At 43.2% G+C, this 16,559-nt stretch overlaps 1 protein-coding gene across 1 annotated transcript in view; it reads left to right on the top strand.

The window, feature by feature from the left end:
* mad1l1 (mitotic arrest deficient 1 like 1) overlaps positions 1-16,559 on the top strand; it is a 48,247-nt gene that overhangs the window by 28,079 nt on the left and 3,609 nt on the right. Inside the window, exon 17 of the mRNA XM_079160285.1 lies at positions 2,404-2,597. Coding sequence (XP_079016411.1) covers positions 2,404-2,597 — 194 coding nt within the window. The remainder of the gene's footprint in view (positions 1-2,403; positions 2,598-16,559) is intronic.

The following is a 16,559-nucleotide window of genomic DNA, read 5'->3' as shown; positions in this document are numbered from 1 at the left end:
TTGTCAATATTGCCTCTGATGTAAGTTTACACTATAATCTATGAATCTGTTTTATCTTTTTGAAATGTATCCAGTGCTTTCCTCTCACTGAGGCTTGGCCATTGTTCTGTTAGCTCTATTGTTGTTTTAACTGTGTTCAGGTCTTCACCGTGCCCTCATGCTGTTTATATCTTAAATAATAATCCAAAGTTGAAAAAGAACAATTCAATATTGTTTCCTTCACAGAAGTGAATGAAATGCTGATATTTAAACCAATAGTATATTGGAAAAAATGGATGAGATTTCCGCTTTTTAAAATCAAAAATAGCCTCTATGACCCCCCCCCCCCCCCCCCCCCCCCCCCCCCCCCCCATCTATGGAATCAAACTGCCCACACACACACACACCCCACTCCCTCTGCCTTTACCTTTATAACCCGTCTCTGCTTTACCATCTTCACGCTGAGTGATTTTAATTTGGTCAAATGTCAGAATGCTTTTACCTATTGATTCAAGCTTTCATTTGTTTTTATAAACATTTTACCTGAAGAGTAGTTTCCCTTTCTCCCTTTGAACCTGACGAGTCTTCAGAAGTCACAAGAATGCAGATGCTTCACTCTTCCTAAACTCCTGCTGTTTTTTGTTGGTAAAACGGATGATTGGTGTCATTACCCATTTTTTTTTCATTTCTCCACGTTACACTCTACGGATACAAGACTTTGAGCGTCGTTCAGGTTGGAAAATATATAATTAAGCTCCTCCCTCAGAATGTCTCGACAGGTTTTAGGAGACAGCGCGCAGAGATCCACTGAGACCAATTAAGGGCAAAAGTCAGAAATCACTAACTTTCTCAAAACTTGACAGTTGGTGTAAAAATCTTCTTCCCCCGAATGCTTTGAATTAGCAACTAAACACACACATTTGGCACACGTGTGTGTGTGTGTACACTTCTGTCTTTGGACAATATCGTGTTTATTTCCCAGCATTCGTGTCCATTTGTCTGCATAATGCAGTCAATTTAAACGGCGTCTGCTTCCTGCTGTCACTTGAGAATTTCCATCCATTTTCGGGGCACTTTGATAGCTGTCACACAGTGACAGTTTGGCCACAATGCTGAAGTCTTGAAACGGTATTTATCAGCGCCGACTGACACTCAAGACGAGCCCAGGAGACGCCCACAGTCTCTTGAAGTTTATCCTTTCTGGCCATTTACGTGTTTGATGATGACAAATTAAAACGTAATGGGCTAAGATGTATGAAGAGAAGATGGATGAGGAGGAATACGTATCGGTCGAGGCAGGAGCAGAAGCCCTGCAGGAATATGAGACGTATGCGTTTGTGATGGCACAAGAGAATCGGTGGCTTGTCGGTGTTTGCTGTAAACGGGTCAATAGCCCCGGTTCTTTAATCATTCTCATCAAAGTAAATTCACATTTGAAACGCTTCTGACCGAGTAGAAACGAATCAACACAAGCTAATCTTTCTGTGTTAATAAAAGAGCATTTTATCTGCCTCGGTCTGAACTGTTTTTCACCCTTTTTTTTTTTTTTCTGGTTCTCTTGCCCGTTTTTTTATTACATGCTCTTTTGCATTAATACTTACTTTTGTTTCAGTTTGGCAGAAATGAGAAGAACGCCAACATACAGCAGCGTTTTGTAAATGGCAGGAACAAGATTGAGGAAATGACTCACTGCTATTTATTTAGAGCAATTTGTCCACTTTTCATGGAATCTCAGGAAAGGGGAGAGCACGCACATAAAAGCCTCCAAACTAAACGACGTTTTTCTGGCTGGAGTCATAGAAACGGCAGTCAAATGATGTTAACTATTGATGGCTCTGCCAGTAGCTATGGAGACTTTAGTGTGTGGATAAAAGCTGTGGTCGGATGTTCTCCTCACTCCTTTCACCATCTCTAATGTTACACTATATTCATACACAATCGCACTCAGGTGCATCGCTTTGACCTTTTTAATAACATTTTGAATACTTCCCTCCAGAACGACTCATGTTTTTTGCTCAGACAAAGTCATTTCTCTGCCTTCTCAAATCAAGTCTTCCAATTAAAGTAATTATCGCAAATAGATTTTCGGCAAATTAAAGTCGAGCGCGCCGTCCTGCTTCTCCTCTCTGCTCCCGGTTCGGAGACGCAGCTGACTGCTTTAGTCACCAACGACACACATTATCGTGTTTAGTTGGACCCTAAGTGAGCAGATGGAGGGCCTCAAGGAGTGTGTCGTTGATACGGAGCCGGCCATCTATGCTGCATTAGCGTTGGGAGTCGAGTACTTCCGTGGAGAAGAAGTCTCGCAAGTGTTTCAGAATCGTAGAGGGGAATGTTTGATCATGTACATAAAGAGTGATGTTGTAAAAATGCACTGTGAGAATGTCTGACCGTATCCTCCCTAACTTTTGTGTGCGTCTTCAGATTTACGCAAGCAGATGGAGAGCTCGGAGCTCAGGAACCAGAGGCTGAAGGAGGTGTTTCAGAGGAAAATCCAGGAGTTTCGCACAGTCTGCTACGTCCTGACCGGCTATCAGATGGACATCACCACTGAGAACCAGTACAGGCTCACCTCAGTCTACGCAGAGCACATGGACGACTCCTTGCTCTTCAAAAAGGTACATGCATACGTCACACATGGGGCCGGGCACTGTGGACACGCACACACACAGTTCGTAGTACTTTACATTTATAGTAGTAGTATTAGGTGTCATGTTAGTATTGGGAAATTTTGTCTGCCTAGCCTTGTGGAAGCACTGGCAAGATAAAGCGGGTAGGTAGGTAAGCCATCCAATAATGTCATTGCTGTCAGAAAGTAAAGAGAGTTTCCACGAATACAAAGGATTTTATTAAGGGTTAAAAGTGATGCTTAAATACGATGTGACAAATTGAAACTGGATATCTGGGATTTTGTTCACGGTAGTAATATATGACACGGTTTCATGTAACGACATCAATGTATTTCTAGCTCTGCGTGCATCTATACACCTCCACGCCCGCTGAGATCGGATGCGGTTGCGTGTGGCTACGAGCCTACGGGGCAGCGTGTATTTCTGTAAGCGTCGTGATCATTAACGTAGATGTGTGAAGTTGAAAGGGAAGCGCTGTCAACATCGAACTTCCTACAGGCTGTAGCGTCTGTGTGAGTGCTGATATCTGTCTCGGTGGGATCTTTCAGGAGTGCTTCAGGAAGTGCACATTTGACCTTGCAAAGGTGTTTATTTCGTTCTCTTACTGAATCCCCCACATCCACATTTATGCACCATTACACCACGTTACAGCTTTGTACCCGACTGAGGCGTGAGTGTGCGTGTGCATGTGCGCGTGCGCGTGCGCGCGTGCGTGTGCGTGTGCGTGCATCAGGGAGAGAGTGATGACTGGGCAATGTCACAGGGTTGGGCTGCATTAATCGATCACCGCTCCCCATACCCTCATTGAGAGGGCCAGATAAAACCTTCATGCGTGTCCGTCTCTCAGCTGTTGAACGAATCCTGTAGCGTTACAGTAAAAGAAAAAAACATGTTTGTGCTCCCTTCGCGCTCTCCTTCTTCGTCTCCTTCTTTCCCCCCTCTCCCTCCTCTCTCCTTCCTGTCCTGCAACACTCTTTTTTTTTTTCTGTCTTTATCTCCCTCTTGTTGTTTATCTATGCGCCTCTCTCTGTTGCTCTCTGATCTGAGTGTGTAGCAGAAGCTAATCACCGTGTTGTTGCCGTGTTGCGATATGATAGGGGGGCCCTCTAGCTAGAACGGACGCCGCGGAGAGAATCCATACCGGCGAGGTAGAAGGCAGCTCTATTATCTGGGCAGTGTGATTACCGCGGTCAAGTGCTCGACGACTGCGACTGTTCATTACTGCCTTGCTCAAGGACTCGCGTGAATGCCAGCGGAGTAGAGAACGGGGATTTGAACATGGCATGTGGGCGTACGCATGTATGTTTTTCTCTTCTCGCTGGTGTGTCCAATCTGCTCCATCGAACCCACCTGCGACCCTGCCAGAAGAGATAACTCACTGTCAATATTTATTAACCTCAGACTGCGTCCATCACACACACACACACACACACACACACACACACGCAGTCGTAATACCCTCATAGTACGCACTGTCACACTCAAATGCACACACACTCACTCCAATCTCAACCCCCCTCTCGACGCGCATGCATACAGATGTGCAAAGACATACACACACACACAAGGCAGATGCTAACACGTCCTGTATTAGTATTCAGGGTGTTCTCTCTGTATGACACACACGGCTGGTGGCCTATGGGAGCAGAGAGGCCTGTCCTACTAATGGCATACAACACTCACACGCACACACTTAAAGGAACACACACACACACACACACAGACAGGAATAACAATATACATAACATGCTCTTTACAGGTGTGTGTGTGCAGTCTGTGTTATGAGAATATAATTGGACTAATTGTGGGATGAGGAACGTGTGAGTGCAGATCAACTGGGGGATATTGGACAGGAAGCATGGTTGTCTTTACAAATAGGATTCTAAAGTTATTCACCTCAGCAACAGGGTTGCCAGTTAATCCTGCTAATATCCCCCTCAAGCAGAGGCACCCAAATCCCCCTCCTATGGTGTAAGCTGTTTAACCTGCAACTGTCACGTTCCCTCGCTCCCTCTTTTCTCATGCGCTCATTTGTTGTGTCTCATTCTAATTCAAATGTTTTCTTCACCCGTTAATCACGTTCACTGTTCAGCTCCTAAACATCACCATCATTTGGTAATTGAAATATTTCAAATTAAAATGAGATGCTTTTTCTGTCTGTTTCACTCGTTCAGTGTGAGTTTAAACAGGGATGGTGGAGACACAATGATGGTGGTGGTAATCATGACTGAAAGGAGTGTTTTGTTTGTTCTGTCTTAGTTCTTTGTCACCACTGAAGAACTAATAAATATAAATAAACCCCCCCCCCCCCCCTTCCAAATACCACAATAAAACACAGAGACCTTGAGAACACCATAACACTTTTGAAATTTCTGCAAGAATTACATTTTTTGGCAACTGGATGGCGAGAACTTGTGTTTTGGGAAACCGCTCGGATATCCCCTTATTGCCAACATACAACATCCTCTGAATGCACTTTGTCTGTAGTTTGTGATTGTAAAGTTGTATTATGCCGTGACTACCCGAGAGGTTGACAACATTTTATACAGCGACGTCAAGTTTAAAAAAAAAAAAATGGTCTCACTGTGTGAAATGTTCTATGGGGACGAACGTCATCACACGTAAATGCAATTGGGCTCATTAGATCCAGTAGAGTCTCGGCTTTACAGTTACATATAATCTATGCAATTCCAAAAATCCCATGCAAAATGATTGCATGTTAGTATATGCATTTTACCGTAACGATATGGTGACAAACAGACGGTTAGTCGTGTTCAAAGTTACCTGTTCGTTTCATCATTGCATTAACTTAATTTCCTGTTTAATCAAGATATGCAACCCCACAGTATTTACCATCACATGTCTTGACTTTTACAGACTTTTGTAGACTTCAAAGGCAAAAGGAGTCTAACCGTGATGGCACCTTCGTGCTGTTGTTTTGGATCAATTTTTCAGAATAAAGTCAGAAGTTAGAGTGTGTGTTTCTGAGTCGTGGGAGATCAAAAGTTAATCATAGTCGACAAAGTCTTTTATAATGTTGCAAACAAGATTCCAGTACGGTGCTAAAGCTACTCAGTCATAGCTAGTTTATGTGGATAAATGCTGTTTGTCAATTAATAATGGATGAATGCAATGTTATGTTAAAATGCCTGTGATGGCAGGATTATTTAGACGGGGGGGGGGGGGGGGGGAATGTGTGTTAGGCTAACGTGAGCGTGTGTGTGTGTGTGTGTGTGTGTGTGTGTGTGTGTGATTGATATTTTTAGCTCAACCCTAGGTGAGAGGGCTGATTAGCATCAGTGATTAGGTATTTATGAGGCTCTGCTAATCAGCGAGACAAACATCTTAGCTGTGAGAGCGACTGAGTATTTATGTTTCCTCCAGAAGTTTCAAGTAGAGGGAGGCACTGCTTTCATTGTACAACATTAACATTTAGTGATTCAAAGGTTCAGATAAACACAAAGTCCATAAAAGTCAGTCTGACTTGGTTGACTGTTTGTTTTATGCACACACAGTATTTTCTTATTAGAAAAATGTACAAAATTGTCATCATATAATGCTGACGAGAGACGGAATGAAGCAGTGCATGTTTCAGATAGACTTAAAAATTGAGAAACTCCAGTTGAGCAACTTTAGTTGAGCCATAATAGAAAAACAACAACAACAACAACAACAACAGAGGTACGTTGCAGATAAACAAGTTGTGTGTCTCTGTAAGTAATCTCCAGAAGCAGACCCTCTCCCGGGCTTACACACCTACTATTGATTAGCTCATTAACAAACAAACACACACATACACTCCACAGCAGAGACCGAAAGCTTCTACATGTTCCCTATCGACCGATTGACTCCTCTGTCTCCTTCTTTCTTTCCCTCCCTTGCTCTCCCGCACTCCTCCTTCACTTCCTTGACACTCCCTCCTTACCGCCTTCCCTTCCTAATGAAAGCAGACGATAGAATCTCAGGGCCAGCTCATTAGCGCACACTCCCAATTAACGTTCACCCTTAGAGAGACGGAGGGAAAGCAGAGGATGTTCTGAGGGAAGGTGACGCGTAGACGGAGCAGAACGTTTAAAAAAAATGATGGTTTTTGGAGGAAAAAAAGCAACATAAGTTGTGACTGTGTGTGAGAGTGGGGAGGACAGTTGATAAAGTACAGTTTATGAACACTGTCGAGTCTTAATGACCTGTCTCTGTTTTTATCAGCCGCTGGGGAATGATTAACGCCACACTGCGTTTGCGCGTGTGTGTGTGTGTGTGTGTGTGTGTGTGTGTGTGTGTGTGTGTGTGTGTGTGTGTGTGTGTGTGTGTGTGTGTGTGTGTGTGTGTGTGTGTGTGTGTGTGTGTGTGTGTGTGTGTGTGTGTGTCAGACGGCGTGTATAAGCCGTCACTGCCTGGATGGTTGAGTCATTCGTCCGTTGAAGCTTCATTTTTAAAGTAACTTTAAGGCACAGCTCTAACCGTCAGAGTTGACGCTAGCAACGGGGCCAGAAGGCTAAAGCCACGGGAGCGCTGGGTCGGACGGGAGCACTGTGGCCCAGCGGGGGCCACAAAGGTTCACGGTGTCGCCCTTTATCACCCGGTGAGGAGCCTGTTCGCTCGGCCTCTCTTATTTTCAGACCAATCCCATTTAATGTCACTGGAGTGTTTGTGTTATTTGCAGCACGCACTGGGGCGGCTACTTAAAATGATTAGAGCCGATAAAGGTGTTTTCGTCTTAAGCCATGTCTTTTTATTGAACAGGGAGTAAAGGGGAATGAGTGAGCTCATTTTAAACTGAATGGCAGTTTAAGCACCACAACAACCCTATTGACTGCAGCCGGTAGGGTGTAGAAAAATCATTACGGCTGATTTTAGACAGTTGGAGAACCATCCTGTTTATAATCAGGGTTATGCTTTTGCTGTAGCACTGTAGTATACCTATGTCATACCTGGATCTGATCGATATGTATAGGCTGCACATTTTATCGAATATCAATCGCGATCAATCAATTTTGGCTTCCCACAATCAGATGAACATGCTCCACTGAGATTTCGACGATCAAAAGTCGTGCCCCACCAGGGGGCGATGGAGAGGTTTTGGGGAGTTGTCCTCGGGGCTCGAGCTTCAGGACGCCCAGTCGTCCCGCAGACGATACAAATAGGATCAGAGAGGATGGAACTTAATAGACTTAACTCAAGAGAGTTGAAAGAAACGTACCGTTAGAATAAACGCATGGTGACGTTGCAGTTAACGCTAGCTAACCCGTCAGCAGCCGACGTTTGCATTCCAAGTTAGTGAGCCGAGGATAACGAGTCCGAACTCTGCAACAGCTCAAATGATGTTACGAACCACTTATGTACTTACTTCCTCCTTTATGAATTTATGAACAGAAATAAACAAATCGCTTTTAAATGTTTCATTTCTGTTCAAAGAATTAGAATGCTCTATATTACTAGTTTTGCCAAATGAAAATGCACTGAATTGAGTTGAAAAATTACCTTATTTGAAGTCTTTTTGATGCAAAGATTTGTTCATGAGCCCGAATGTAGCACATAATGAAAGCAGCGCTCTGTTGATTTCATTTTGAGGGACAATTTTATTTTGCTTCCAGCAGATGCGCTGTGAATACGTTTCATTTTGATGCACAGATCTGTAGCAGCAATGTACGTGCTTTAAATTACAACATGTAGGTGAAAGCAGTGCTCCGTTTATTTAAATGTGTGCATAATCGTGATGTCAACATCAAAATGATCGTGATTATCATTATAGCCATAATCGTGCAGCCCTGTGATGCTGAATAAAGACCAGTGCAGTTCTAATAGAATGCTCTGTGAAGATGCTGAGCCGTTGTGTGTGTGTGAGTGGATGAATGTTTGTGCGTAACATATGTTAATCTGAAATCTCTCCCAGTCCCACTTTTACGTTGTCTAAAATGGCTAAGTGTGTGTGTGTGTGTGTGTGCACACGCACGATCTCTTCATGTGTGTAAAACGGCGTCGACAATGAAACTAAAAAGGAAAAGATGAGCGGCTGCTTTTAAACGTTTCGGGCAGAGAGAGAGAAGGCATGCTGGGACTGAATCTCACTTTTTGCTCTCCGACTGAAACAAAACACTCGCCGATAGATCGCCGATAGCTATGAAGGTAAACACGAGCCGAGCGCTAACGAACAGCAAACACAAAAGGCTGATGGGAATCCAACAGTGACTAAATTAACCGCTCTTCTCCGTGAATACGACTTTGTGTTTGAAAACCCTCAGAGAGAGAAATCTCTGCGTTAAGAGTCCCAGAGAAAGCAGAGAATGTTGACTCTGATTTCTCCCGACAGTTTCCTGTCCTGCTTGCCCTCGGGGGGTTTGTGTGTGCGTGTGTGTGTGTGTGTGTGTGCGTGTCTGTGCGTGCGTGTGTGTGTGTGTGTGTGCGCGTCACTCCGGTCGATCGGAACATATGTCTGCTGTCTCCATGGTAACACGATCCGCCAGAACAACACTGAAGTCCAACTGAGGTTGTGACTGTTCCTGAGCGGAGCGGCAGACTCTCGGCAGACTCTCACATCATGGTTGTCTTCACCAGTCACTCACATTTCACCGGCACCGTGTGTGCATTTAGAAAGGATCAGCTTGACTGCCATGTTTCAAAATGGACTTGAACATGATCTTGTGCACCGTAGAGTGAATGGACGCTATTGATGAAAATCTTCTAAAGGCACTTCAAAGTTTGTTTATAGGAGATCTACTTGCGTGTGTGGAAGGAGTTGTATCGAGCCCCCTTTTTGTGGCTCCAGAGGGAGCGGCGTGAAGTCTGATCACTGAAGGCTACGCGTTTGAAACATCTGAGGGTGTAGAGCTGGGAAGAAGCAAAGATTACGAGACCTCCGTAGCTCGAGGCTAGCAGCTCGAGGCTACGCTTCGCCGCTACTACCGTGACATACCCGGATCTCACCGATCCAACGGTCGGTTGCATTGTGGGTAATGTTCGGCACCAGGATTAAAGTGAAGAAGAATGGAAAAAGACGATATTTATTCAGCTGCAACGACTTTGATCCTTTTGTGAAGTTTCCCCTTTAAGAGGGATGCTAGCGGTGCAGATCTGTAGCATGGTCGCTGCAATGCTTCGTCGTGATTACCCACCTAATCTCATCGCTCAAAAAATAAAAGCGGGTTTATAGAAGGCTACTTAAGTGTCATTTGATTTATGAACTTGATGTGGGTTTGTGTTTAAGTTTATTTGCAGCTATGTGTACTGTGCATGTGATGTACTGCAGCTAAAGCAATGCAAACTATCAATGATGTTTGTGCTCATTCTCAGGTTCATATTTTGTATTTTGTGTTTCCACTAGAACACTCTTCTTCTCATACTGTCTGTCCTAATATACCCGTAGTCACCCTGTGTCTGAAGCTCTTCACATTATTTATAACACTTCGACCTTATTTATAATAAAGAAGACATTCAAATATCACTTTTTTTTTTTAAATGGGACAACACAATTGTTTCTTCAGAAGTCTCGAACAAAATAGACACTTTTTATACACAAATTCAATCAAAATATAAGAAAGCAGTTAAACCCAACCTGCAACTAAAAGTGAGATGTCTGCATCATCTTAGCGATTCAAACAAACAACCTTTCATTCTGTGACGGTATAAATGTTAACAAACACAGTATGAACACAGTATGAATGCACATTCACGGTCTATTTAGTTGCTGAGCTTCTTAACATTCCAGCCACTCAATCCTGTTTAACAGTTTGTTTTGCTTGGAGTCCAATCTGAAATGCATACAGCATATCATGTTTCCTATTCAGCTCTGGCTGCAGGAAGAATATGTGTTGGCTACGTTGTCTGGATGTTAATGGTGAGAGTTTACAGTAGAGTTTACTCTGTAACAGTCCAGCCTTTTTGTTCAATTCTTCAGAGGTTGTTCACTGAACTCTTAATGAGCTGATTAATAACCTGTCAATCACACATCTGACGTTCAGGGCAGAGCTGCAATGCTTATGTGGAGTTTTCTCCTCTGTGACAAAAATAATTAAAAACCAAACATTTGAGAGGAAAACAAACGATGGAATTGCAGTTTAAAACCAACAAGGACACAATTAACAGTTGCTGATGGCATTCCTGGGAGATTAAAAGCTAATAGGAAGGCTCCCAACATCTTGATAAACTCCTGCTAGAGGTAGAACAAAGCACAGCTAATGTTTTTCATATTCTCTACATAAGAAATGGATTCTTTAATAAATGTTTTACTGCAAAAGTGGTTGAATTGATAGATGGAGGCTGTGTTCCAGCGAGGGGAATGACTCATGCAGTTGTCCGATCGGTGCAAATGAAAAATAAATGTGATGTTTAACTCATTTCAGAATACGGACCCGGGGCTCCGGTACACTATAACAAACAGAAGAGGCTGTAGCGTTTCCAGGTTGAGTGTGAACTTAAGAAACGAGGCTTTAAAATGAGTTACAATTTAATTTAGGTTTTGGGTTTATTAATAGGCTTGAGTCAAAGATGGCTGCTCCTCCACCTCCTCGGCCGCTGCCTCGAGGAATGCGAGTGTTATTATGACCCGGAGGAGTTGATTCATTTAGACTCCTCATGACACAGGTTTCAGGAAGACACAATAAATCAATATGATTACCTGATATTAAATCTACTAACACAGCTTCAGACGAGTCCACATTTAATTATCCTATTCTGTTGCACTGTTGCGTTGGTGGTGTTAACCCGTATTAGGTTATTTTGTTGTAACTCTTCTTCCGTTTGCTTGTGATTTCATTAATTGAAATGGCCGCGGGGCAGACGCAGTCTCCATGGGTTTGTTTTGGGTGGGCAGCCGCAGAGAATTGACAAAAAAACAAAAAAAGACTGCGACTCTGCTTCCTGGTCTCAACCTTATTAGATGACAAATCAAGTAAAAAGGATAACATTTAGAAATCTTTTCTTTTTTTTGCCAAATTGTGCAAATCTCTGTTGATTTTATGTATTTATTCATAGGCCTACATTTTCTATTTTCGGTTAAGTTTGGCCGTCAGGCAAGTAAAACATTTCAGCTACCGGCCCAAAGTTTAATGTCAAGTCCTGACTCTGTATTTAAAATATGAGCAAAGATAAGCTCATGAAAACTCTGCTCACACGTTTGGTGTGACAGAGGTACATATACAGTACTATGAATGCATCAGAACAAACAGCTGAAATATCAAATATGATAGTCTGTGACGAATATAATCATCTATTTATTTAGCCAACATCCTGGTGAAGTATTTGATTAGCTTAGAGGAAACATTTCTAGAAGTAAACAAAAGACGTCTTTGACATTTAGCTGCATCTGAAGTTTTAAATTGACAGCTGTAACTAATAACATGTTTAATGTATTTGTGCGCGTGAGGATCAGGTTGATGAGTCGTTCGGTAAGCCACGCAAAAAAATAGTTCCCCGTTAGATGTACATCGTCATTTGTTAATTATTGCCCAGACACATGAATAACGCTCTAAAAGTGGTAAACAAAAAGATGATTAGAATATAAATATGGATAGAATTAATTATTTTTGGTGTGAGCTCTGCTCGCTCTCTCGCTCTCTATCTCTCTCTCTCGCTCTCGCTCTTCATCCTCCTCCCGACTGCAGAAAAATGCGAAAATCTGCATTTAAATTGAAAGCTATTCATCTGCATATTTCTGATTATCCACTTAAAATGCCTTCTGTTTTTTTGAACCCCACCAATCAGCAGCCGTGCAGCGGAGGTGTGTGTTGTCGACGCTGCTGCTGCTGTCGGTGGGACAGCGTTGTGTGGATGCGTGAGCATGTTGGGTGAAGGTGGGATCTGAAAGGAGGCAAAAGGTGTAAATGAGAATTGAATTGGATAATTTTAGATTTTCTATTCATCTCCGCCGCTGCATTGAGATGAACCGGAGAGAAATCAATGCAGCAGCCGGAGGACGCAGCAAGACATGGATGAAGAGAAGTCCCTCGTTAACGCTGGAGAGCGGAGCCGAGGGTCAACTGATCTGTGAACTGCGTGTCACCACCTCAATATAAGCCCATCTGTCACGTCTGAGGCCTCTATTAAAAAAAACAAAAAAACATGAGGTTGCAAAGTAGCACGTCCTGTCTGCAGGGACAGTGGAGCTGTCTCACAGCATTTAACGCGTAAAGAGCCGGGGAGAGTTGTGTAGTGTAGGAGAGTGATGATTAATCGTTTACAGATAACAGAAACTCATCAAATATGTGAACGAGGATGCAGAGAGCTTCTCCAAGTTTGTGCGGTTTCTTGTTTTTCTTTTCTGCAACATCCAAATGAGTATAATAGAAGTCTCTACAGCCTGTTGTGCTGGCGTGATCAATAAGGTTTCATTTCATCAGGTTTGGTACATTTACGTGCAAGTATAATGTAATTATTGGTGAATATCTAAATGATGAATGAAGCAATAGTTTATTATTAGCTGTTAAATTACAACAATTACAACCACAATTCTTCCTTCTCTCATATCTAAATGAAAAGTATATATATTTTAGGTATAAAAATGAAACGCCGCTTTAGTCACATTGGAAAGAGGGCCACATCTCGCATGGCTGTTGCCCATGGTAACCCAGTGGTTTTTGGATGAGCGCAGTGTGGCAGACGGAGACGAGGGAGAGAGAGAGAGAGAGAGAGAGAGAGAGAGAGAGAGAGAGAGAGAGAGAGAGAGAGAGAGAGAGAGAGAGAGAGAGAGAGAGAGAGAGAGAGAGAGAGAGAGAGAGAGAGAGAGAGAGAGAGAGAGAGAGAGAGAGAGAGAGAGAGAGAGAGAGAGAGAGAGAGAGAGGGGGGGGGGAGGTTGGCGAATGGATTGGTAGGAAAGAGTCTGATGTGTGCAGAAGTCTGTGGTTATTTGTTTGGCATCAATCTGGTGTTTTTTTCTGTGAGATTGTGAAGGTTCTAAGTGGAGTGAAGGATTGTGGGTAACGACACTTTTCAGATCGGATGCCGCAGACGCCTGTGTGTGACCCATTAGTGTAGAAACAGGTGAGCGTGACCGATGCTGTGGATCTTAAGCTCACTACGGACCGCTGTACTGGCCTTCTTGTTAGAGTCGCATTCATTTTGCATCGCTGGTTTGTTAATGTTGCCGTGGATGAATCCTCTAGTTGCAGAGATCTTAAAAGACGAGACTGGCATTACTAGGATTTCTGTACGGGTTGTTTGTGCTGCAGTAGTGAGCCGACGCACATGTACAATAGAAGGACTCCTGCTGTGGCTGCGAGCATAAACATGCAAATAGTCACGAAAAGGATTAATGGCAGTTAGAAATAGAAGTTTCAACACTACTGTGTTATTTTGGTCGATTCCTTTGAGGTAAATGTGCATGGCCCAATGCATGCTGTGCGGGGCAAAGCAAAAGATAGCGTTGCGAATAAATACAATTTTACACGATGTAGAGGCAAAGCTCGTTTCAAGAAGACGTGCCGTGTTGCCTCGTGTCTTCTGAATCCTCGCTCGTTTAGTTTTTCTGCTGTCCGGCGAGCTGTCTCAGGGCGTGCACCTTCACTCTGACTCCGTCTACTTTGGGAGTAGGAGCGCGATTGTCATTCAGGCAGCATGCCGCTCCTTGGTTGGATGAGGTCACTACAAAGCCCCGCCCCGCATCTCAAGCCAGGACGTATCGATTTCCTTTAATTGGATGGACTAATGAAAGGAGGGGGAGAATGGGGCCGCACTCCTCATCTCCATTGTTGAGGTCTGTCCTTCTTAGATTCCGAATCTTACGTCTTTTGATTCTTACCGCTGATCCCGAAGGAAACAAATCCACGTTTTTCTTCCCACTCGTGTCTGTTTTTACTCACATTAGGGAGAGACTGTAGTACCTTAACCCCGCCTTACATGTGTTCCGCATGGCGCTCACGCCGCTGAATGACGGAACTCCAGTTATTTTCAAATATAAACAGCACCTTGTTGTTTTCATAAAGGTCAGATATTGTTTAAAACACCCAATAAGGAAGCGTGAATATGCAAATGTAAATTGATAAGGTCGATATTTGAATAAAGCTGATTTCAGAAAAACCTCTCTTGACCTTTTATTAACTTGTTTCTGAATTTTTCCATCCAAGAGGAAAGAGATGCGTAGAATAATAACAAGTGTTGCTCAATGTTTTAACCATCAAAAAAGGCCTTTTTCCACCTGTGACTGCACTATTTAGCCCTCATATAATACAGTTTTAACCAAGAACTAAATCCGTAAGTTACCAGAATATGGCCTTAAAGGTGGTGATCAGCAGAAATGACGCCGCCGCTTCATCTGAACCAAAGAGCACGGTGTGTTAAGAATATAATCGCATGACGTCGCAAGTGCTTTGTCAGGCAGATTAGCCGAAGTACAGCTGAATGTACAGTCACCCTCTGTGAAGCATGATAATTGTATTTAGTTGTTCAGTAAATCAGTAACGCGCGTATATTTATCCAACTGTTTATCAATTCAAGAATTATTTTTGGGGTTTTTTTCAACCTGTTTTTCGTCCTCATGACAAACCTTCAGCTTTTAATACCTCTAGTTTTTGCACAATCAACTTTATATTCATAAAGAAAGATTGCCCCAAAACAGACTAGGACATCATGAAACACTATCTTCTTTATTTTACACTGGTCTGACACAAAAACACACATTTACCAGAGAAACACAAAAAAAAAGAGAAGCTATGTTGAGTAATTCTGCATCTATGGGTTCCACTTTGTGTTGTTCGGTGGTGTAACGCTTCTTTTTCTCCATTTATACCAAGCTGAGTGTAAACTATGTTATCATGTTAGAGTCAGGGAGGAGAGACATTATGTTACACAATGAGAAACATCCCCGGCATGACGATCACTATTATTACAGGCTTTACGCTGCAATGTAAAACGATACGAATGCAGCAGGTAGAGTTTGAAAGAGCATTCAAAGCAACATTATCACGCACGCACACACGCACACGAATTGTGTGGACAAACACGTGGTACAGACATTGAGTTTTCCATGGTAACTGGTCTTTGGTGTATGTTCCCAGAGCCCCGGCCGTTTCTAGTGTCGTGTGCGCACGCACGCACGCACGCACGCACGCACGCACGCACGCACGCACGCACGTTTAGATGAGAGCAGCAGCCTGAGGACATGGCGTAGCTTTCAGAGAGAAACACCCGGGACCGTCGGGGAAGTAAAGCCACAGAGTGAGGGCACTCAGACAGAGCGCGGTGGGAGGACGACGTGAGAAAGCCGGAGTGATTAGGAAAGGTTTGCCCGGCTGCAGCGTCCAGGCCTGTGTGCTGCACATGGATTTAGGATGAATACAAAAAAAAAAAAAAAATATGAACCATTGTGAGGTTTTCTGTCGGTGTGAGACGGTTCTCAGTGGCAGATGTGTTGAAGTTGGTCCATTGTGCAGATGTTATTGAGAAAGTCACAGCAGTCTTACTTATGAAGCAGATTATTGGAGATGCTTTTGAATTATTGGACCCTTTTCAACGAAAGTATTTCATTTCCGAAAGATAATAGAAGGCGGATAACCGGCTGGATGTAAATGATGTTTGGTAGGAGGAACACATTTCTGACAGTGTGAAACTTCCCCGGCATCAACCAGAGTTCTCTGGTTAACTCTCTGGATGCAGCAGGTAGAGGATGATGAGAAGATAAATTACAGCATCATCACAAAGTATCTGTGAGATCGGATCAGATTGTTTATGTGATACACATCAGTCTGCTAAAGTCACAGTAATCGTACTCAAACGTGTCGAGCAGGTTATTGGAGAGGCTTTGTTTGAACTGTGGGACCCAGAGGAAGCTGAAGTAACCCCTTTTTAATTTTGTTTTAATGAAAGGATTTCTAACTTTTTGATAATTACCCAATTAAAGACAGCGGGAGTTCCCACTTCCACCAGCATGGTTGTGTGTCATGGTGGCCCAGTAGTCTGAGGCGCTTACCACACAACCGCAACAAATCCAGCTGGAGACCTTGTTTGCACGTCATCCTCCAT

This window comes from Pholis gunnellus, assembly GCF_910591455.1.
Source record: "Pholis gunnellus genome assembly, chromosome: 5".
Classification (NCBI taxonomy): Eukaryota; Metazoa; Chordata; class Actinopteri; order Perciformes; family Pholidae; genus Pholis; species Pholis gunnellus.
This window is presented reverse-complemented; position numbering and strand designations above follow the sequence as displayed.